This window comes from Trichosurus vulpecula, chromosome 4, assembly GCF_011100635.1.
Source record: "Trichosurus vulpecula isolate mTriVul1 chromosome 4, mTriVul1.pri, whole genome shotgun sequence".
Taxonomy (NCBI): Eukaryota; Metazoa; Chordata; class Mammalia; order Diprotodontia; family Phalangeridae; genus Trichosurus; species Trichosurus vulpecula.
This window is the reverse complement of record NC_050576.1, coordinates 55,993,116-56,016,678: the sequence shown is the minus strand read 5'-3', so window position 1 is coordinate 56,016,678 and position 23,563 is coordinate 55,993,116. Positions and strand designations below refer to the sequence as shown.

General features: G+C 40.1%; 1 protein-coding gene across 1 annotated transcript in view; it reads left to right on the top strand.

Annotated features, from left to right (window-relative positions):
• RGS5 (regulator of G protein signaling 5) overlaps positions 1–23,563 on the top strand; it is a 113,198-nt gene that overhangs the window by 50,793 nt on the left and 38,842 nt on the right. The window contains exon 2 of the mRNA XM_036754553.1: positions 9,171–9,281. Within this exon, the coding sequence (XP_036610448.1) occupies positions 9,171–9,281 (111 nt within the window). The remainder of the gene's footprint in view (positions 1–9,170; positions 9,282–23,563) is intronic.

The window sequence follows — 23,563 nt, the reverse complement described above, 5'->3', positions numbered from 1 at the left end:
TATATAACATATATATATATATATAATATATACATATATATATTTTATATAATTTCTTCCTTATAACAACCTTGAAGGGTAAGTGCTATTTTTATCCTCTTTTTACAATTTAGGAAACAGGCAAACAGAAGTTACGTGACTTGGCCAGGGTCAGACAGCCAGTAAGTATCTGAGGTCAAGATTTGAACTCAGGTCTTTCTAATTCCAGGCTCAGCACTCTATCTACTGAGCCACAAATAGTATAGATAGGATAGTGTTCTTTCTCAATTTCAACCTTTCCATAGATCAAAAAAGAGAAATTCTACTCTGGATATGATTATCATAAATAAGGAAAAACTGGCTGTGGTGAGAAGGATAGGACCTCTTGCTGAGAGTGACCTGTGTCATAGAGTTTGTAACAGAAAAGAAGAAAGTCAGCCATAGTTTGACATGCTCCCTAGATTTGGGAAGTCCTCTTTTCTAAGAGTTTAAAGGAAGGATAAATACAGTCCTGTGGTCTTGAATTCTACAGAGAAACATAAACCAAAAGAGATGGGAAGTTCTCAAAAAGAGATTGTGAAGACATAAAGGAAGAAATTTTGGTGAACAAAAAAACAGGAATTCTTTGAAAAGACATATATGGAAGCACAGGCAACTCACCAGTTAACCTGATTTTTTAAAGACATGTCCAGAAGATGGATGCCAGGGAAGGTAACAGAGGATGAATATTAAAGCATATCATGGACCTCTAAGAATAGTACAAAACCTCAGAATAAGCTATGGCTTGGGAGAAAAGCTAAGGACAGCCAAAATGATCAGGGAATAGAGGAGGAGCCAAGGTGCCATAAGACCTCTGTTTGGTTGGATGGGATAGGAATATCTGATAAGAGAGATGGCAATGTTGTCCAGGGTTTGTTTTACTTCTGTTTTCTCTGCCAAGTAGAATGACCCATAGATCCCTTTAGATACAGAACAAAAAGAGTTAAAAGATGGGAAGGGGATAGTAAACAAACAGCCAGCTACCTTGAATGAACTCAAGGCACCTGGCCCAATAGAACTATATACTCAAACACTGAAAGCACTGGCAGATGTGATTGCTGAGTCCATCAGTGATGTCTGACAGAGAAGAGAAAATGGGAGGAATACTGCTGCAGGGCAAAATTTTGATTTTCAGAAAATAGAAGTGAATGAAATTTTCAGAATATAGGCCATGGAGCTTGACTTTGATTCCTGATAAATTCTAGAATATTTCATTAAGTAGATAATGAATTTGTAGAAAGGATAATGACAGCCAGTAAGATCTCACATAGCTTAATCAAGACTTAATAAGATTAACCTTTTTTCCTTTTTTGACTGAATTTCTAAACTATTCAACCAGAGGAATATTGTAGATATGGTTTGCTTAGATTTTAGCGAAGTCTTATGTCAATTATTTTTTGTTAATTTTTATGTTCCAAATTCTCTTCTTCTTCCCACCTCTCCCTCATCCATTGAGAGGGCAAGAAATATGATACGCTGCATTATGAAGTCATCTCATGTCATTCTTGTGGACAACATGGAAGCTAGACAATGGCACGGTTAGTAGTCAGCAATGGTTTTATGCCAACTGGTAATAAGATCTATAGAAGAGTGTCCCAGGGATATGTGCTTGGTTCCATGATCTTTCATTTTTTTTTGTCATGGGAATCCTTACCAAATTTTCAGGTAATCCAAAGGTAGACAAAATAACTAATACCCTGGATGACAGAATCAGGATCTGAAATGATCTTGACTATCTAGAATATTGGTCTAAATTGGATAAGATGAAATTTAATAAGGCAAATATAGTTTTCTCAACTGCACAAGTTCAAGATAGGGTTTGACATCAGTATTTAAACAACAGTTGTTTTTTTGTTTGTGTATTTTTTAATTGGGGGTAATAGGGAGGAAGGTTAGAGGATTGCAAGGTCAAAATGAGTCAACAACGCAATATGACAGCATTCTCCTTCCCACCCCCAAATAATAATGAACTCGTGGGCCATGATAGGAGAGACATAACTCCCAGGAATAGGGAGGTGCTCACCACTTCTACTCTGCCTTAGTCAAGCCACATCTGGAAGGAGGAAAAAAGGAAGGGAATAAGCATTTATCATCCACCTACTTCGTGCCAAATACAGTGTTGAGTGCTTTACAAATAACATTTCATTGGATCTGGAAAATTGTACTCAGTTCTACAAGTTATAGTGTTCTTTAATCATTTTTCAGTTATGTGCAACTCTTCATGATCCTCTTTGGGGTTTTCTTAGCAAAGATACTGGAGTGGTTTGCCATTTCCTTCTCCAGCTCATTTTACAGATGAAGAAACTGAGACAAACAGGGTAAAGTGACTTGCCCAGGGTCACATAGCTAGTAGGTATCTGAGGCAAGATTTGAACTTACAAAAACCAGTCTTCTTGACTCCAGGCCAGACACTCTATCCAGTGTGCCATCTAGCTGTCCCTTTAGCCAGTACATTAATTATGCTAGAAATAATGATGAAAAGCCTCAGGTTCATGCCTTATAAGGATTAGTTGAAGAAAATGGGATCATTCAGCCTGGAGAAAAGAAGTCTTGGGAAGACAGAAGAACTGTCTTTAAGTGTTTGAAAGACTGTCACATGGAAGAAGGATTAAACCTATTCTGTTTGGCCCTTTAGGCCAGAGGTAGGGGAAGAGTGTGGAAGCAATGTCAGGCTTTATGCCAGGAAAATTTTCTGAACAATTCGAGCTGCCCCAAAGTGGAAAGACTATCTCAGCTGGTCATATGTTTCCTCTTATTGGAGTTTATGCAAAACTTGGATGACAACTTGTAGGATATGATATATATATTTTGGCTACAGGTCCCTTCTGACGACCTTTCCAATTCTGAAATTGGGTCATTCTGTCCCATATATAAAGAGCATTTAAGTCTATGAACAATAGCAAAGACAGTAACCCCCCCCAAAAAAATCACTGGTACACAAAAATGAGTATACAAGTAACTGCATTTATGCTACCTCAAAAGGAACAAAAGTTGTGTCTTAATGTTAATAAGATAGTAATAAAGTCATAGATCATTATCATCATGAATTATGTTTTTGTTTAGTATTGTTTTATATGTTTAGCTCTAGTCAGCCTGTGTATTGTTCTTTTATCCTGTTTTCCTCACTCAGCATCACTTAGAATGATAGATTTCATCTTCCCATATTTATATGAATATTTCTTATTTATTTGGAACGGAAAATGTACCAAACGAAACGGTCTGTATCCTTCTATTAATAATGTCCCACCATTTCTCAACTCATAATCAAGTAAGAATTCTGATAGGTAAAATGGTGTAATGAAAGACACTCAGAGAGTAAGAAGACCAGAGTCCAAATTATGACTTTTACTAAATGTAATAAGCTCTGTGAAAGTAGAGGTCATTCCTTAATTATCATTTTATCTCCTCTAGTGTCCACCACAGTACTTTATATATTGTTTCTTCATGTTAAATTTTCCTAGTTGATTTGATGTCTTTTATTATAACATACTATCCAGGTCTCTTGATCCCCTTTGCTTTGATAGTATCAGGATAGAGAAAAGACCTCTTTGCCTATAATCAATAGATAAATGTTTGACTCCTTGCTATGTGTAAGACACCACATTAAGCACTGTGGGAGACATAAGTGGGAGACATTGGACAGTCCCTGCCTCCAGAGAACTTCCAATTTAGTTGGAGAGGTAAGACATATATACTGTAAAAATAGAACTAGCAATATCTGGTAATGATCTACTGGCTGGTTATTGAACCAAACTCCACCCCTGTGGGCCTCAGGTTTGTTTTTTTAAACCTGTTTTCTAAGATCTCCACCATGAAATCTATGATGCTGGGCATGGCTCTGCTGTGAAGACCTAAGTAATGCTCAGGATTACATAATCCTCAAGATCCTCAGATAGAATCCTTTGGCTTCTTCCTCTCCCCTTAGCTCAGGGTAGGATATCACTACTTTTACAATGCTCCTGTTTCTATTTTCAACTTTCAGATTCTACATGGGAAGAGTGGAACCATAGCTAGAGTTAGAAGGGAACTCAGAGGCCATCCAAGACAAGCCCTTCATTTTACAGTTAAGGAAACTGAGTCCCATGGAAATTGTAACTGGCTCAAAGTCATATCAGTAGGATTTGAACCCATGGCTTCTTACTCTGGGACCATCATTCTTTCTCCAGTACTCTCTTGCTAACATTGGAAATGGTCTACAGTCCCTTGTTTAGTTAGCTTCTATTTGGCTTTCTTGGATACTCAAAGATATCCTCTTTCTTCTTTCTCTGTCTTTCATTCGCATAAATCAAGTAATGTGGTATTTGTTCAGAATCAATCACCCTGGGGAGGGGGCTCCCCTTTTTAATTATTTCTTTCCTGGGCTATCAAGCAGGTGGTTCCCTAGCATAACGTGTTCAAGGATACTGTCTCATGCCCAGAAAAGGGAACATGAAGCTAAGTTTTGAGGTTAGGTTCCCTCTAAATAAAAATAGTTTGGTTTTGGAAGAGCCCCCAGGAAATGCTTCTCATATGCTTTTCTTCCTTCTTTGGCCATTTCTGAAACCTCTAACCAGGGACCTGGTGTGGAACTTGCTTCAGGTCCCAGATATTGGACAGCTGTGGAATTATCTAAGATTTCCGTGACTTTGTCTAGATGCATAAAGATCCCATGATTGATCTTTATTGGACATACCCTGTGACTGCTGTTGACCCACAATCCCATTTTCAGGCCTTTCTGATAACACTATGTCTTATAAAAGGCTAATTGAAGCAATGCAAAAGGTATGAAGTACCCAATGAGTGCACTTGGTTTGAGCCCTAGAATATATCTTATTTAGGTCAAGTATTCCTTCTTCTCTTTTATAGGCAGCATGGCATAGTATTTTCCCTGGAGTCATCATGGGGTTCAAGCCCGAGTATTGGCGTTTACTAATCTTGTGACTTTGTACAAATCGCATGACCTCCCTGAGTTTTGTTGTGCTCGTCTTTCAATGAAAGGTCTGGAGCCAGATGAAGAATAACAAGTGTATGAGAAATTCAGGTCAATCTCAGTGGCATCTATAGTTTTAAAGAAGTTTTTTTTTCCTTTTCTTTTTAAACCACCCATTCTTTTGGCTTCAGTTATTGTCAAGAATAAATTTCCGCATATGAGGAACTTAAAGTGATAACTGTCATTCAACTCACCCGGGAGCAGGACTGGTTAATGGGTTCCTGGGGCCATTTTGTAATTTGATTTCTCAGACAGTGTGTTTTCCCCTTCCCAAGAACAGATTCCATCCAGGGTAGCTCTAGAATTATTCACACCTCATTTAAGCTCAAAATGGGTGGCATGAGTCATCTAGAGAAAGAATTTCCTTTCCCTCTGACATTCATTAAAATCTTCACCTAGAGACTCAATTGATTTCATTTCCAAACAACTTTTTCTTTATAAAACAATGGGAAAACTAGAGGGAAGAATAAAATTGTTTCCTGTTACAAGCATCACCCTAATGTGGTAAGGAAAAATGACCCTTTTGGGGTTAAAGACAGCCAGAGGTTGACTCCAAAATAGGCAATATTTTTAAATTGCAAAATCATCTCCTGTTTAAGAGGTTGTCTCTGACATTTAAGAAGTCTAAGCTCATCTCTCAAAGGGAAACAATAATTCCATGGGTTTGGATTTTTATTTGTTTTTCAATCTGGTATTATTTGTCTCTGGGACTAGAGGGGATAGAATAGCATTCCCTAGAATCTCTGGGGGGGAAATTTATAGAAATACTGTGTAATCTTGTGGATCGTCTACATGATCTTAATTGAATTGGCCCCGGCTTCTATCAAAAGAAATGGCTTTGAAAGTCTGACTATTTTGTAATGAAAGGCCTAATACTGCATTAATTTCTGTTACTGATGCTATTTTCTGAATCAGACCAAATTCCTGACTAAACTATATGGACTCCCTGAATTATAAACACTTGATTTATGAATGATATCCATGAGTGTCCAACGCAGGCTTGGGAGAAAGAGTTACACAACACAGCACAAGATGTATTTGTTGAGCTACTATTGGTGACATTCTGAGTGGCCAATGGCGCCATGCTGCCTAGTGGAAAGAAAGAAGAGGGGGAGATGATGGAGAAAGAGGCATATTTTTGACCTTTGTGTTCCCAGTGGGAAAATGGTACAGACTCAATGTCCTACATGATGGTTAGGTTTCTCGGCCTGCCCACAAAATCCTATCGAAACCAAATTATGGTGGATACATTATTCTAATACCCAATTATGGGTTAGCTCAGGGCCCTGACCACCATGTATTACATTGAATTGTATTACATATCCCAAATCCTTTTCTCATAGAAATTAAAACCTATCTTAGAAATGGGTTTTTGGACCACAATGAGTTTAAAATGGGAATTTCCTGCAGTGTAGTTGAAAGGACATGAGATTTGAAATCATAGGAACTGCATTCAAATCCCAGTTACTGCACCTATTACCCATGTGACTGAATAAATCATTTTAGTTCTCTGCACCACAGTTCCCATATGTATAAAATGAGGTGGTTGTACTTGATGACTGACCTTTAATAGCTTTTCCAGCTTTTCATTTATTATCCTGTGAACCCATTTCTAAAAAGCTTGGCTTCTTCCTTGGTATATTCTACCCCAGCTGTGCTAATGCCTAACTTTTATCCACCACCATGTAGGAAAACTGGGAATAGCCATGAAGTGTCCATTTTGACATGACACCTTTCTTTTCTGTCCTCTTCCTTGTCTATCTATCCCTGATCTGGTGGTGAAGGAGAACCATCACCTCTCCTACAAGAGCTTGCTGAGCCCTTTGCAGGGCTGCTCATTTTCTTTTGATGTCTAACTGGCACCAATCTCTTACCTGTGTCTCTAAAAACTGCCACAAATTCAGTGGCCACACCCAGATAAACTGTCTGAGCAGATGGGTTGAGGGTATCCCACATGTCTCAAACCTATTGTTGAGTTGGGGGGGTGTCTACCCCAAGCAAGTGAAGATTTCGCCTGGCAGAATGGGTGGATGGGAACAATTTGTTTCAAAGACCATGAAGGGGGCTAACACAGGTTCTACTTGATCAGGCATTGAAGACACCAAGGGCATCCACTGCATCCCAGGCCATCCAGTCATCCTGACTTTTATCTTGCCACTGGTCTTCAATGACTCTGGAAGAGAGAGTGAGGCTAATGACTTTGCATAACACTGCCTCATTTGAATCTAACTCACACATGATTCAAGACATCACCTTGTTATGTCATTAGTCCTTTTCATAAATAAAGGATCAACAACAGTCCCTGATCTAGTCAAACTCTACTCCATCACCAAACTTTTGACCAGAACTAACCACAGTGAAATGGCCCAGGTTAGAAATCAGGAAGGAGAAGGAAAGGGAAAGAATTTGAACTATTAACAAACATAATAAATCTCCCCCAGCCAACAGTAGGCTTGACTCTTGGATCAAAATCAAATCTGACTCGCCTATGTGTGTCTTCCTCATGCAATTGTTATGAAGAACTCTAATGCATTAGTTGTGTGACCTTGTCCAAATCTCTTAATATCCTTTGGGACTCAGGTTCCTCATCTGTAAAATGAGGAAAGTAATATTTGCAAAACCTTCTTCTCAGAGCTGTTCTGGAATAAAACACTTTGCAAACCTTCCATTGCAAAATAAAAAGAATTGTTATTTACATTCCAGAACCATGACAAGGTGAGAGCCACCTGGAAGGTTAGCTGTGGGGCTAAGTGGGAACCCAGCTGTCTTCTCTGATGGATGAAGGCACCAGGGTAGCAATATGGGGCCACATAAAGACTATGAGATTTGAACTCAAAGGACCTGGGTTTGAATGGTAACTCTTATCACCCACTATCTGTGTAACCCTAGATAAGTTTCTTCAATTTCATCATCTGTGAACATAAGAGGCTTGTATGGCTTCTACATGTAAGATGGCCTCTGAGGTTCATTCTAGCTTTAAATATATGATCCTATTATTTCCATCACATTTAGGTATTTAGGTAAAGTGTTGGTGGAAGCCACTGTTCTTCAGGTATTTGGTCAGTAAAGGAGCCCTAATTGAAAGCCTAAAATTTTTAGGAACCTCTCTTACCCATGTAAATTCCTTGGATGTTCTTGTTGTTGTCCTTTGTTCTCGAAGAGGACTATGATATCAGGAAGATGATTCCATGACCTCCAAATGAATTGAATTTAAGTGAGGCAGGGTTATGCAAGATCACCAGCCTCACTTTCTCCTCCATAGCAATCTGGGTCCAGCAGCAATATATAGACCAGGAAGACTGGAGATGGCCCTTAGAGACAGGAATTGACTTATATTTTTATTAGTATCCCCCAGTGCCTAGCACAATACCTGGCACATAGATGATGTTTAACAAATGCTCATTGACTGGCATATAGCAGGCAGGTAAAATGTTTTTATTTAATTCAAAGGGGAAAAAAAACTAAGACCAGGCTCCTCTCTGCAGTCAGTTTAGAGTCTAGTAGAAGGGGGTATGATTGGTAGATTACAAATTCCATGAGAATAGAGGCCATGTCAATGAATCAAAATATTTATTAAGCACCCGTTATGTGCCAGACACTCTGCTAAGTACTAAGGATACAAAAAGAGGCAAAAGATAATTCCTGCCCTCAAGGAGCATATGATCTAGTGTCTTATCACAATGCTTTTACAAACTGTAGACATACAATAAATGGTCCATGAATAAATTAACTGAAAAATACTTGTTCCAGACAGATGGTCAAGAAGTGGATTAACGGAATTTCAGAGTTGGTTGGACTTTTTTGGACAGCACATGTGATATATTCTTTAAAGGCCTGAATTTGGAGTCAAGATGTCCTGAGTTAAAATGGTATTTATAGCTGTGTAAATCATTTAATCTCTTTCAGACTCAACATCCTCCTTGTATAAAATGAAGCTAATAAGAACTGAAAGTACCTACTTCTTGGGGTCAATGGGCAGCTCAGATGAGATAATATATTTAAAAGTGCTTTATAAATCTGAAAATAGGGCAGATATTCCAATGCCCTGTACACTTCTTTCTTTAAATTTCTGACTATATGATTTCATTGCTGTATGGAATTTTTGGTGAGGAAATTCCCTCTGCCAAATCGGCAACTATCGACAACTATTAGGTGATTAAAAGTCTTGATTTTTGTCCTTCAGGGCCAAGGAGATCAAGACTAAGTTGGGCACTCTCCTGCAGAAGCCTGATACAACCATCGACTTCATCATACCATATCCTGATAAGCCAGAAAAGCCTGTGAAGACCCAAAAGTGAGTATTGAAGCAGAATCAACCACATTCCTTCTGAGGATTGGCATTTTGATATGAATGACTCCCTTCATCTGTTGAATTCCCAAGATTAGTACTTCAGGAAGTCCTCCAAGAACCCCCAGAGAGCTGGCTACTGAATAAAGTCATAGGGCATCTCACATCACTTCTGTCCGTGGCATCAAGCAGTGGACATTGATGTGCTTCTTATAAAACAAAGCACAACAGATCCTTTACCCAGAGGACCGGACAACATCACAGAAGAGACAAAGCTCATGCACATGACATATTTTCAGAAACTTTACAAAAGGCCCCCAATATACTTCTTACAGTTGGGTTCAATGAAATCATTTCACAAGGGTCATAGGTAATATAGGCAGTGGTCTATCTGGGAAAAGATCTGAGAGATTTAGTTGACTGCAGACTCGGTATCAATGTACAGTGTAATATTGTGGCATAAATACCCCCAAACAAGCATATTCTTAGTCTGCCCTGAGAGTTATAGAGTTTAAGACTAAGGAGGTCATAATCCCAATGCATCTATCCCTGATCAACTATATATAGCTGGTCAGGGATAGATGCATTGGGATATATATATATATACACACACACACACACACACATATACATTTTATATATACACATATACATATATACACACACATGTGTATATATATGTATGTTCAGTTCTGGCTATCACATTCAGGGAAGGCTAATGACAAACTGGAGCATGCCCCAAGGAGGGTGGTCAACATGGTGAGAGGCCTTAAAGCCATAGTTCAGTTGAAGAAGCTGGAGAAGTCATAATGGAGAGCTCTAGATGCAGGATTAACTCTCTTCCAGTATTTTCAGGACCCTCACGAGGAAGAGGGATTAGATTTGTCCTGCTTGGTACCAGAAAGAGAAAGAGGGACTTGAAGCAATGGGTAGCAGTTACAAAGATGCAGTTTTCAGCTCCATGTAAGGAAAAAAACATCTTCCTAACAATTAGAGCTGTCCAAAAGTGGAATGATTTGTATCAGGAATAATGGGTTCCCCTTCACTAAGGTCTTCCAAAGGAGTCTGGATACACATTTACTGGCTATGTTGTAGAAGGAATTCTTGTGTCCTGCTGTGGCATGGAGTAGATAATCTCTGAAGCCCCTTCTGACTTTATGATTCTCTGTAATTCTAACTTTGTGATTCTGAGTGGCTATAGTGAAAGTATTTAATCATACCCAATAGTTTGGTTTCATTGAAATTCAATTGTCTTGGAGTCAAAACACTTGGGTACAAGTCCCAGTTCAGACACTTACCCGATTCATAACTTTAGTAAATTAACTTCTTTGGAGCCTCAGTTATTCCATCCATAAAATGAAGATAGTAATAATAATTGTAATGACCTACATCCGAGAATTTTGTAACGGAAATAAAAGGTTTTGTAATCCTTATAGAGCTATATGAAATTTTATTATTACTCAAGGACTTCTAGAATTCTTAACCTAAAATGAACTTAGAGACTCCATGATTTAATATGACTAGAGAACTGGGAGAGAGTTTTATCCAAGGTTACAAAGCAAGTTAAAATTAATTTTAATTTAGAAGAAATAAAACAATTTTATCAGCATGAAAATCCCTGCCCTTGTCCTTCCACTTGATGACAAATAACCTTGGCATATCCAGCTACCCACTTACTTGACTCTGTGATATTGGTATATTATGTGACTTGAGTGAGACAGAATAATTAAAGGGTTACAACCATGTCCATTTCCTTATTTCATGAGAGATTCCAGGAGGGGTTTAAGAACCCTGGGAAATCCCCAGGGAAAATCTGGGCTAGAAATGGTGACCCTAAAATGCACTTTAACTGATGTACCCCCTTTTAAGAAGAAAATGGACATGGAAACTGGGAATAACTCAATAATTAAAGGTCCTGTTAGATGTCTACAGACCAATATGTTTCATTTTGATCAATCCCCATATTTTAAAGATGAGTAAACTGAGTCCTAGAGAAGCCAAATTACTTGTCCAGGGTCAGGGAGTAAATAGTAGAGCAGGAATTTGAATACAAGTTATTTGACTCCCAGGTTTAATGCTCCTTCCATTGGGTTTTCCTTTCCATTTCTTGAAATGGAAAGAAAATGGAGATGAAATTCAGTAAATCTGGGCTCTGGTCAGTGTGGCGTAGTAGAAAGAGCACTGGAATGAGAGCCTCTCTGTGGACTTCAGTTTCTTTATCTGTACTCTAGGTGATGCAGTGGATAGAGTTCTGGCCCTCAGGTCAGGAGGACCTGAGTTCAAATCCAGCCTCAGACACTAGCTATGTGACCCCGGACAAGTCAATTTAACCCTCAGTTTCCTCATCTGCAAAATGATCTAGAGAAGGAAATGGCAAACTGCTCTAGTATCATTGCCAAGAAAACCCCCAAAATGGTCATGAAGAGTCAGATATGATTGAAAAATGACTAAACAAACAAAAGGCCAAAAGCTTCTATTGTGAGAATCAGCAGACTTAATACGTGCAGAAATAGTCCTTAGGGAAGCATACTTTGGCCTCATTTTGTTCGGGCAGAGACTATAGATAGGGAAGGAGGGGATATGACCTAAAAGGCATCACAAGACCTCAGAACTGGACTGGATCTCAGAGACCATCTAGTCCAACTTATGTCTGAACAGGCCTGTTTCCTAAAACATTACCAGACAAATAGTCATCTAGCCTTTGATTGAAGAACTCCACTCAAGGGAAAGCCTACCACTTCTGAGGTGTTTCTAGATAACGACTTGTAGGAGGTTTTTCTTTCCCTTAAACTTCATCTGTCTCTAACCAACCTCCACCAGCTGCTAGGATGTAGGGTGTGTTCAGAGAAGACTAGTACCTCTGGTGTGAGGGCTGCTGAGCTCTTTTCATCTTTGGTGTCTGCCTTATCTACCTAACTCTCACCTGGGGCTCCAAGAAGCTGTAGCACACTTCATGGTCACACTCCAGGAAACACTTTCGGCAGACAGGCTAAACCAGTTGAGGGTAACCTAGGGGTCTCAAACACATCGGTGAGTTAGGGAGGTGTCTATCCCAAGCACGGAAAGACTTCCCTGGTGGAACGGGCAGAGGAAAACAATTTGTTCCAATGCTTATGAAGACAGCTGAAGCAGGGCCTGTGGACTGCTCGGAGCTTGGTCAGACATCAAAGATGCCAAGATCATCCCCTGCATCTTGAGCCATCACCAGTCATTTTGACTCTATCCTGACACTGTGAGGACTCTGGAAGAGTGAGGCTAAGGACATGCGACTCTGTCTCATTTAAGTCCAATTTATGCATGAATCAAAAGATATCACTCATAGCATTTTACCATTTTTAACCTATCTCGAAGTCCCAAGGCAATAGCACAATACACTGGGAGCTGTAGTGACACCTTGCACACAGGTGGCCCAGACCATAGGGTCATATTATCAGCAGTGGGTGGGATTCAGCAGCATGTCTGAGCCTCCTTTTAAGGACCACACTGCTCACCTCCTGGTGTGAGGAAGGAGCTAGAAAAGGGGCCCTAAAAATTGTCTGCTTATCCAACCCTGGCCTAGTTACCATGGCAGGCAGGGATTCCACCCTGCCTCAACACACACACACACACACACACACACACAATGTACAAAAACTTCTGCAAAAATGATTCCACTCACCATCAGTACATGGAATGTGTGCATGCTTATAGACAACACAAAATCCTGTAGATCTGAAGGACAAACAACTCTTATTGCAAGAGAACTCAGTAGGCATCACATCAAAATAGCAGCCTCTACTGCAGAGAGTACAACTATGATGGACTGGGCATGTTGTTCAAATGCCAAATGTACGCTTGCCAAAAAGACTACTTTATGGAGAACTCACACAGGGCAAGCGTTCATGAGATGGTCAGAAGAAGTGATACAAGGGCACTCTCAAGGCCTTTCTTAAGAACTTTGGCATTGATTATGTAACATAGGAGACACTGGCACAGGACCACCCAGTATGGTGTGCCCTCATCAAGGAAGGCGCTGTGCTTGGGGAAGAAAGCAGAATTGAAGTAGCTCAAAAGACATGTGAGATGTGCAAATTTAGAAAATCCATCCCAAATGTTCACATGCATTATTTGTGCCCGATCTATGGTAGAGCATCCTGAGCTCATATTGGTCTGATGAGTCACAGTCAGACACACGGTAACTTGACTCTAACATAGTGATGTCGTTTTGGTCCTCCTAGAAAATGAAGATCAACCAAACTGCTGCTCTCAGTTCTGCCTCAGAGGCCCAGTGGAATAAGGCTAATCCTTCTTCCTTATGATTGTCTTTCAGTGCTTGAAGACCCCTTTTATGTTCCTCCTCAGCCTTCTCTTCTTCAAGGCAAACATTCCCGTTCCCTTCAAACCATTCTTATATGCTACAGGCATGGGAACTGTCACCATCTTGGTAAACCTCCTCTGGACATTGTAGCTTATCAATGTCCTTCTTAAATTGTTCCAGAGCTTATCAATGTCCTTCTTAAATTGTACCATAACTGAACACAGTACTCTGTACGTGATCCAACAAAGGTGTAGTGGACCCATAGCCTCCTTATTCCTAGAAGCTATGACTCTCAATTCAGCCTATGACCACATTAACTTTGGGGCTGTCATATCACATCATCGTATCATACTGAATTATTTTTAGTCAGATAAGTGATTTTAATCCTGTGTCTAACCCTGTATCCAACCTTCTACCAATGAAGATCAACACCTTCTCTGCACTTTAATAGTCTGAGTTGCCTCAGACACTGAGAGGTTAAAGTTTACCGAGGGTCATACAATCAGGAGGTGAGATATGAACACGGGACTCCCTGGCTTTGAGGCCAACTCTATTACACAATAGCTGCCTCTTGAACTCAATGCCCATTCATATCCCTAGAGCTTTTTCAGATAAACTCCTGTCCTCCATTTTGTAACTGTGCATCTGAGTTCATGAACCCAAATGTAAGATAGCTATCCCTATTACACTATTGTAAATTACACATTTTTTTCCAATTAACATTAATTTTTTCTCTCCCCCATTTTCTTCTTGACCCCACTGAAAAGATGAAAACAAATCCCTTGTAACAAATATGCATAGTCAGACCAAACAAAATCCCACACTTTGGCCACATCCAAAAATATATTTCATTCTTCATATTGAGTCCATCACCTTCTTGTTAACAGGCAATAAGAAGGGGCCAGAGCCAATATAGCGGCTGGAAAGCAGGTGCTTGTGTGAGCTCCCCCCCACATCCCTCCAAACACCTATAAAAAATGGCTCCGAACAAATTCTAGAACAGCAGAACCCATGAAATAGCAGAGAGAAGCAGGGCTTCAGCACAGGACAGCGTGGATGGTTGCTGGGTGGGGTCTATCCCACAGAGAGGGGAGCAGAGCCAAGCAGAGCCCGGCATAAGCCATGCCTGGACCAACCAGACTGGGAGCCGGGCAGAACAGGCCCTAGAGGCCAGAATCAGTGAGCTGTGGCAGTTACCAGACTTCTCAACCCACAAACACCAAAGACAACAGAGAAGTTTAGTGGGAAAAGCTGCTGGGACAGAGTGAAAGAAGTTCCCGGTTCAGTCACCAACCCAGGGCAGCAGAGGTGGTGCAGCATTGAGGACAACAGCTGCAGTTGCTTCTGGCCCCAGGCCCACCTGGTGGGAGGAATTAAGTGGAAGATCAGAGCAGGAGTACAGAGCCAGCTTAGATTTGATTCTGGTCCAGGTTGGCGGTTCTTGGGGAAGGAGTAGCGCTGCTGTGGCAGAGCTTGCTGTGAGAAATAGCTCTGAAAACAATAGCACATCCCAGCAACCTTGGGACAAAGTGCTCTATACTCTACAAGCAGTCATACTCTGATGAAAAGCTCAAGGGTCAAGTCAGTTGGCTGGGAACATGGCCAGGCAGTGAAAACGGACTCAGATTCAGATTCAGAATTTGGAATCTTGAAGATGGCGGCTGGTAAGCACGGACTAGAGTGAGCTCCGTACCCGAGTCCCTCCAAAAACCTATAAAAATGGCTCTGAACCAATTCTAGAACGGCAGAACCCACAGAACAGCAGAGGGAAGCAGGGCTCCAGCCCAGGACAGCCCGGATGGTCTCTGGGTGAGCACTATTCCACACGGAGCTGGGAGCTGGGAGCTGGGAGCTGGGAACGGAGTGGAGCAGAGCCCAGCCTGAGCGGCGTGGACGATCCAGACCGGAAGCCGGGCGGAGGGGGCCCTAGCGCCCTGAATACGTGAGCAGTTACCAGACCCCTCGACCCACAAACACCAAAGACTGCGGAGAAGGTTAGTGGGAAAAGCTGCGGGAGTGGAAGGAGTTCACGGTTCGGCTTCCAGCCCCGGGGGCAGCGGAGGTGGGGCAGCTACAGCTGTTGTTACTTCCGGCTCCAGGCCCACCTGGTGGGGGGAATTAAGTGGCGGATCACAGCAGGGGTGCACAGCCTGCCGAAGATCTGAGCCCAGTCTGGACTGGGGGTCCTTGGGGAAGGAGGAGTGCAGCTCTGACAGAGCTGGCACCTCCCCCCCAAACGTAGAACATAGAACTCTGTAATCTACAAGCAGTCATACCCCACTGAAAAGCTCAAGGGTCAAGTTAGTTGGTTGGGAATATGGCCAGGACGCGAAAACGCGCCCAGATTCAGTCTCAGACTTTGGATTCTTTCTTTGGTGACAAAGAAGACCAAAACATACAGCCTGAAGAAGACAGCAAAGTCATAGAGCCTACAACCAAAGCCTCCAAGAAAAACATGAACTGGCCCCAGACCATAGAAGAACTCAAAAAGGATTTGGAAAAGCAAGTTAGAGAAGTAGAGGAAAAATTGGGAAGAGAAATAAGAAGGATGCGAGAAAACCATGAAAAACAAGTCAATGACTTGCTAAAGGAGACCCAAAAAAATACTGAAAAATACACTGAAGAAAACAACACCTTACAAAATAGACTAACTCAAATGGCAAAAGAGCTCCAAAAAGCCAATGAGGAGAAGAATTCCTTGAAAGGCAGAATTAGCCAAATGGAAAAGGAGGTCCAAAAGACCACTGAAGAAAATACTACTTTAAAAATTAGATTGGAGCAAGTGGAAGCTAGTGACTTTATGAGAAATCAGGATATTATAAAACAGAACCAGAGGAATGAAAAAATGGAAGACAATGTGAAATATCTCCTTGGAAAAACCACTGACCTGGAAAATAGATCCAGGAGAGATAATTTAAAAATTATTGGACTACCTGAAAGCCATGATCAAAAAAAGAGCCTAGATACCATCTTTCAGGAAATTATCAAGGAGAACTGCCCTGATATTCTAGAGCCACAGGGCAAAATAGAAATTGAAAGAATCCATCGATCGCCTCCGCAAATAGATCCCAAAAAGAAATCTCCTAGGAATATTGTTGCCAAATTCCAGAGCTCCCAGATCAAGGAGAAAATACTGCAAGCAGCCAGAAAGAAACAATTTGAGTATTGTGGAAACCCAATCAGAATAACCCAAGACCTGGCAGCTTCTACATTAAGAGATCGAAGGGCGTGGAATGCGATATTCCGGAGGTCAATGGAGCTAGGATTAAAACCTAGAATCACCTACCCAGCAAAACTGAGTATCATGTTCCAAGGCAAAATATGGACTTTCAATAAAATGGAGGACTTTCAAGCTTTCTCAGTGAAAAGACCAGAACTGAATAGAAAATTTGACTTTCAAACACAAGAATCAAGAGAAGCATGAAAAGGTAATCAAGAAACGGAAATTGCAAGGGACTTACTAAAGTTGAACTGTTTTGTTTGCATTCCTACATGGAAAGATGATGGGTGTGATTCATGAGACCTCAGTATTGGGGTGGTTGAGGGGAATATGCATATATATATATGCATATATATATGTTTATGTATATATATATAAGTGAATGTGTATGTATGCATGTATCTATGTGTATATGTATGTATGTGTATGTATGTGTATATATATATATATGTAAAAGAAAGAGAGCAGACACGGGGTGAGTTGAGGATGAAGGGAAGATAGCTAAAAGAAATGGAATGAAATTAAGGGATGAGAGAGTAGCTTACTGGGAGAGGGAGATAGGGAGAGATAGAATGGGGTGGATTATCTCCCATGGAGGTGGCAAGAGGAAGCAGTTCTAGGAGAGGAGGGGAGTGGGCAGGTGAGGGGGGAATGAGTGAACCTTGCTCTCATCAGAGTTGGCCTGAGGGGGAATACCATACATACTCAGTTGGGTATCTTACCCCACAGGAAAGAAGAGGGAGGAAGATAAAAAAAAAAAATAAAAGGCAGGGGGATGATGGAGTGGAGGGCAGATGGGGGTGGAGGTAATCAAAACAAACACTTTGGAAAGGGGACAGGGTCAAGGAAGAAAATTCAATAAAGCGGGATGGGTTGGGAAGGAGCAAAATGTAGTTAGCCTTTCACAACATGAATATTGTGGAAGGGTTATACATAATAATACATGTGTGGCCTAGGCTGAATTGCTCAACTTCTTAGGGAGGGTGGGTGGGAAGGGAAGAGGGAAGGGAATTTGGAACTCAAAGTTTTAAAATCAGATGTTCAAAAACAAAAAAACTTTTTGTATGCAACTAAAAAATAAGATACACAGGCAATGGGGCGTAGAAATTTATCTTGCCCTACAAGAAAGGAAGGGAAAAGGGGATGAGAGGGGAGGGGGGTGATAGAGGGGAGGGCTGACTGGGGAACAGGGCAACCAGAATATACGCCATCTTGGAGTGGGGGGGGAGGGCAGAAATGGGGAGAAAATTTGTAATTCAAACTGTTGTGAAAATCAATGCTGAAAACCAAATATGTTAAATAAATAAATTGCATTAAAAAAAATAAAATAAAAATGATTGCACATAAAAAAAAAAAAGAATTTGGAATCTTTCTTTGGTGATGAAGAAGACCAAAACATACAGCCAGAGGAAGTCAACAAAGTCAAAGAGCCTACATCAAAAGCCTCCAAGAAAAACATGAACTTGTCTCAGGCCATGGAAGAGCTCAAAAAGGATTTGGAAAAAGCAAGTTAGATAAATAGAGGAAAAATTGGGAAGAGAAATGAGAATGATGCAAGAAAACCATGAATAAAAGTCAATGACTGGCTAAAGGAGACCCAAAAAAAATACTGAACAAAATAATACCTTAAAAAATAGACTAACTCAAATCATAAAAGAGCTCCACAAAGCCAATGAGGAGAAGAATGCCTTGAAAGGCAGAATTAGCCAAATGGAAAAGGAGGTCCAAAATACCACTGAAGAAAATACTACCTTAAAAATTAGATTGGAGCAAGTGGAAGCTAGTGACTTTATGAGAAATCAAGATATTATAAAACAGAACCAAAGGAATGGAAAAATGGAAGACAATGTGAAATATCTCATTGGAAAAATCACTGACCTGGAAAATAGATCCAGCAGAGATAATTTAAAAATTATTGGACTACCTGAAAGCCACGATCATAAAAGAGCCTAGATGTCACCTTTCAAGAAATTATCAAGGATAACTTCCCTGATGTTCTAGAGCCACAGGGTAAAATAGAAATTGAAAGAATCCACTGATTGCCTCCTGTAAAAGATCCCAAAAAAAAAACTCCTAGGAATGTTGTTGCCAAGTTCCAGAGCTCCCAGACCAAGGAGAAAATACTGCAAGCAGCCAGAAAGAAACAATTTGAGTATTGTGGAAACACAATCAGGATAATACAAGATCTAGCAGCTTCTACATTAAGGAATCAAAGAGTTTGGAATATTATATTCTGGACATCAATGGAGCTGGGATTAAAACCAACAATCACCTACCCAGCAAACCTGAGTATCATGCTCCAAGGCAAAATATGGATTTTCAACACAATAGAGGACTTTCAATCTTTCTTAGTGAAAAGACCAGAGCTGAATAGAAAATTTGACTTTCAAACACAAGAATCAAGAGAAGCATGAAAAGGTAAACAAGAAAGAGAAATCATCAGGGACTTTCTAAAGTTGAACTGTTTTGTTTACATTCCTACATGGAAAGATGATGTGTACAATTCATGGGACTTCAGTATTAGGGTAGCTGAAGGGAATATACATATATAGAGAGACAGAGGGCACAGAGTGAGTTGAATATGAAGGGATGATATCTAAAAAAATCAAATCAAATTAAGGGATGAGAGAGGAATATATTGAGAGAGGGAGAAAGGGAGAGATAGAATGGGGTAAATTATTTTGCATAAAAGTGGCAAGAGAAAGTTCTGTTGGGAGGGAAGAGGGGGCAGGTGAGGAGGAATGAGTGAATCTTGCTCTCATCGGATTTGACCTGAGGAGGGAATATCATACACACTCAGTTGGGTGTCTTACCCCACAGGAGAGAAGGAGGAAGAAGATAAAAAAGGAGGGACCATAGAAGGGAGGGCAGATAGGTGGAGGAGGCAATCAAAAACAAACAGTTTGGAAAAGGGACAGGGTCAAGGGAGAAAGTTGAATAAAGGTGGATAGGATAGGAAGGAGCAAAATATAGTTAGTCCTTCACAACATGAGTATTGTGGAAGGGTTTTACATAATGATACACATGTGGCTTATGTTGAATTGCTTGCCTTCTTAAGAAGGGTGGGTGGGGAGGGAAGAGGGGAGAGACTTTGGAACTCAAAGTTTTAAAAACAGATGTTCAAAAACAGAGTTTTTGCATGCAACTAGGAAATAAGATATACAGGCAATGGGGCATAGAAATCTATCTTGTCCTACAAGAAAGTAAGGGAAAAGGGGATGGGGGGGTGTGGGGTGACAGAAGGGAGGGCTGACTGATTGTAATTGAATGGGGCAATTACAATATATGCCATCTTGGAGTTGGGGGGAGGGTAGAAATGGGGAGAAAAATTGTAATTCAAACTCTTGTGGAAATCAATGCTGAAAACTAAAAGTATTAAATAAAAAAAATTAAACTTAAAAAAAAGAGGCAATAAGAATACAATCACGTCAATACCTAGCATCAGTATAGCACCTACTAGGTACTGTGCAAAGTCCATTACAAATATAATTTCATTTGATCCTCACAGCAACCCTGGGAGGTAGGTGCTATTATTATACCCCTTTCACAATTGAGGAAACTGGAGTAAATGAGAGTTTAGTGACTTGCCTAGGGTCACACAGATAATACATATCTGAGACTGGATTTGAACTCAGAAGGCCTGTGCCCTATTAACTCTATCCACCTAGCTGGGTAGCATTCTTTACCATACATCCTCTGGAATGGTGCCTGACAATTCCTTTGATCATATTTTTAAAGTCTCTCAAAATTGTTCATCTTTACAATTTTATTGTTATACTATAAATTGTTCTCCCTGCTCTGCTCACTTCACTCTGCATCAGTCCATACAACTCTTCCCAGTTTTCATTGAAACCATCATCTTCATCATTTTTCATAAAATAATAATATTCCATTTTATTAGCATCCCATAATTTGTTTAGCCATTTCACAGCTGATGTGTATCCTCTTAGTTTCTATGTCTTTGCCACCACAAAAAAAATATTTTGGCACATATAATATATTCTCTTCTTTCTGTGATTTCTTTGTATCTTCATTGTAAAAATTTATAAAGCTGCCTCATTTCAATCCCCAAAATGTACATTGGTTCCATTTAAATGTAATAAGACATACTCTCTCTTAGCGAACCCCATCCTTTTTGGGGGGAGATTCCTAGACTGAAATAATATTTACAACAAATGAAGAAAACATAGATTACCTCATCTATAAGTGGAGATTATTCAGGAAGCAGCCTGGAGAGGAAGGCTAGGGAATCAATCTGAATATAAGACTAGGAGTAGGAAGTCCCACTTCCATTAACATCCATCCCTCATATCTAGAATGCCCTCTCCCTCTGCTTCTTAGAATCTCTGACTTCCTTTAATGTTCTCCTCAAATACCACTTTCTCCAGAAGGCCTTTCCCAAATTCTCCCTCTCTCCCTCCTCCAGCCAGTCCCCTCCCCTCTATAACTACTTTCCATCTACTCTTGTTTTTGTCTTATCCTTACAGATTTATGTGCATGCTGTCTACCCCATTAGGATGTAAATTCCTGTGGTCAGAGATGGTTTTTTGGAATTTCTTTGTTCTTTAAGCTCTTAATAAGTGATTATTAATTGATTTTTGATTGACCTTGGGCCTTTCTTTATTTGTAAAATAAAGGCCTGAACTAGATTATTTCTAAGGTCCCTTCTATTTCTAAAATTCTAGAGATCTGTGATTCTCCTACCTAGAGGCTTGAGTAATGTTTGATAACATAAGAATCTCTCTCCACCTACCTATATGTGAAAGAAAAACCAATATTTATAGAAATTGGTAAATTCTTTTGTTCAAATAGCTGTCAACTTAATGTAGAATTGAAGGCTTGGGGTAGAAAGAGGCAGGCTATTATTTTTATCTTTATCTTTTCATCAACCTAAGTGGTTATTTCCATTCTCCTCTTTTTATTTCTTCAAAGTGATCCTAGCCACAGGAAGGGAGACATAATGGAGTTTTCTGGATTTATAAAAGAGAAACTCATTAGTGCAGAGTGGGCCATTGGATTATAAAAGCCACATTTCATAGCTGAGACTGCAGCAGCAGTAGACTGTAACCTCCCATTGGAAAGTAAACAAAGAGGCAGTTATTGATCTATTAGGATCTACTTTTTAAAAAAGTTAAATACAGTATCATGCTTCATGCTTTGATATACCTACTGCCAGTAGACTATGCATAGCCCTGAGCTATTTCACTAAATCCTGGCCTAGATTCAGAAAGAAAGGGCCTGCTTTTATAAGCAAGCCAAAACCACGGGACTACTTGTCCACTTCTAATTGTTTATGTGTCCCCTTTTTTCCCTCTTTGCCCCTCCTCTGCCCCAATCTTTTCTGGGAGTTTGAATTGTTTTGGAAAATACCACTTATCCCCAGAAGACATTTGTGTGACTCATAATCATGTTCCCTAAAGGGCATTGATGTTACAGAGCTATTCCACTCTCAAACTCCCACTCAAATCTCTCTTCTCATTCCATTACTGTTAGCAATTGACTTTATTCCCCAATATACTGGGGATTGAGATTGATAGTTTCTTCCTCTATACCTTGAAATATCTCCCTATGGTTGCCTATACCTTCTCATTTCCTTAGTTCTCACTGGAGAACTGTCTTTTCCCTTGGAGGCTTAACCCCTTCACCTCTACCCTTGATCCTACACCTTCTATGTCTTCTGAAACGTTGCTGCATCACCCTTATATCTTCAATCTGTTCTCATTGGCTCGTTCCTCTTTGGACACAAACATGCTCAGGCCTTCTCTATACTAGACACTTCCCTTTGATTCTCAAAAGACCTGGGTTGAAATATTACTTCTGTCCCTTAGGAGCAAAAATTTAGAACTGGACAGGACCTTAGAAGGTATCTAGTCCAATTCTTTCATTTTACAGATGAAGAAACTGCATCTATCATAGGTTAAGTAATTCACTTGAGGGTCAGAAGGTCACAGACCCAGAATTTTAAATCAAATCCTATGACTTCACAAGCAGCACTCTTTTTTTGAACCATGATGCCTTTCTTCCATGTTGTCTTCTTTCTACCTGTGTGACCTTGGACAAATGGCTTAATCTTTCTGATTCTCAGTTTCTTTATCAGTAAAATGAGAGTTGGATTAAATGACCTCTTAGGTTCCTTCCAACTCTGTCTGTAAAATCGTGTTGTCCTGTTAACCTTGTTGAAGTACCATTCCATCCCTCTCCTGCCTTTTACTGAAATGTCATCTGTATTTTAACCCCATACACCACTCATGCACTTATTTATCCCTTTCTTCTGCCCTCTTTATTGTCTCTGGATGGCCATTAATGGTCCCCTCATCATCAAACTCAGAGACTTTTTTTATTCTGCATCTTCCTTGACTTCTCTTCATCTTCTTTAGCATTTACTATTTAGCATTACTCTTCTTCCTTCTTGAAACTGTTGACTCTTTCTCCTTTACTACTGTTCTTTCCTTAGTCTTTTATATGTAAGCCCACCCTTTCAGCATATCCTTTATTGATGCCTTTTCCCTTCAAATGTATATATTTTCCAAAGTTGCCCAAATTCTCCATCTCCCCTCTCTCCTTCTTCTGTCTCTTTTTCATCTCTCCCTTTCTCTTCCTTCCCATCCTAGGATTCCTCATCTACTTTTAATTTCAGGTATTACTTTTCTATTGATTACTTCAAAATTGCTTTCTTCAGCCCTGATCCTCCAACTGCCTGTTGTATATATTTTGCCTATATGTTTTGCTTGTATGTCCAGCTCTAAGTCTATATAATCCTTGCTGAGGAAC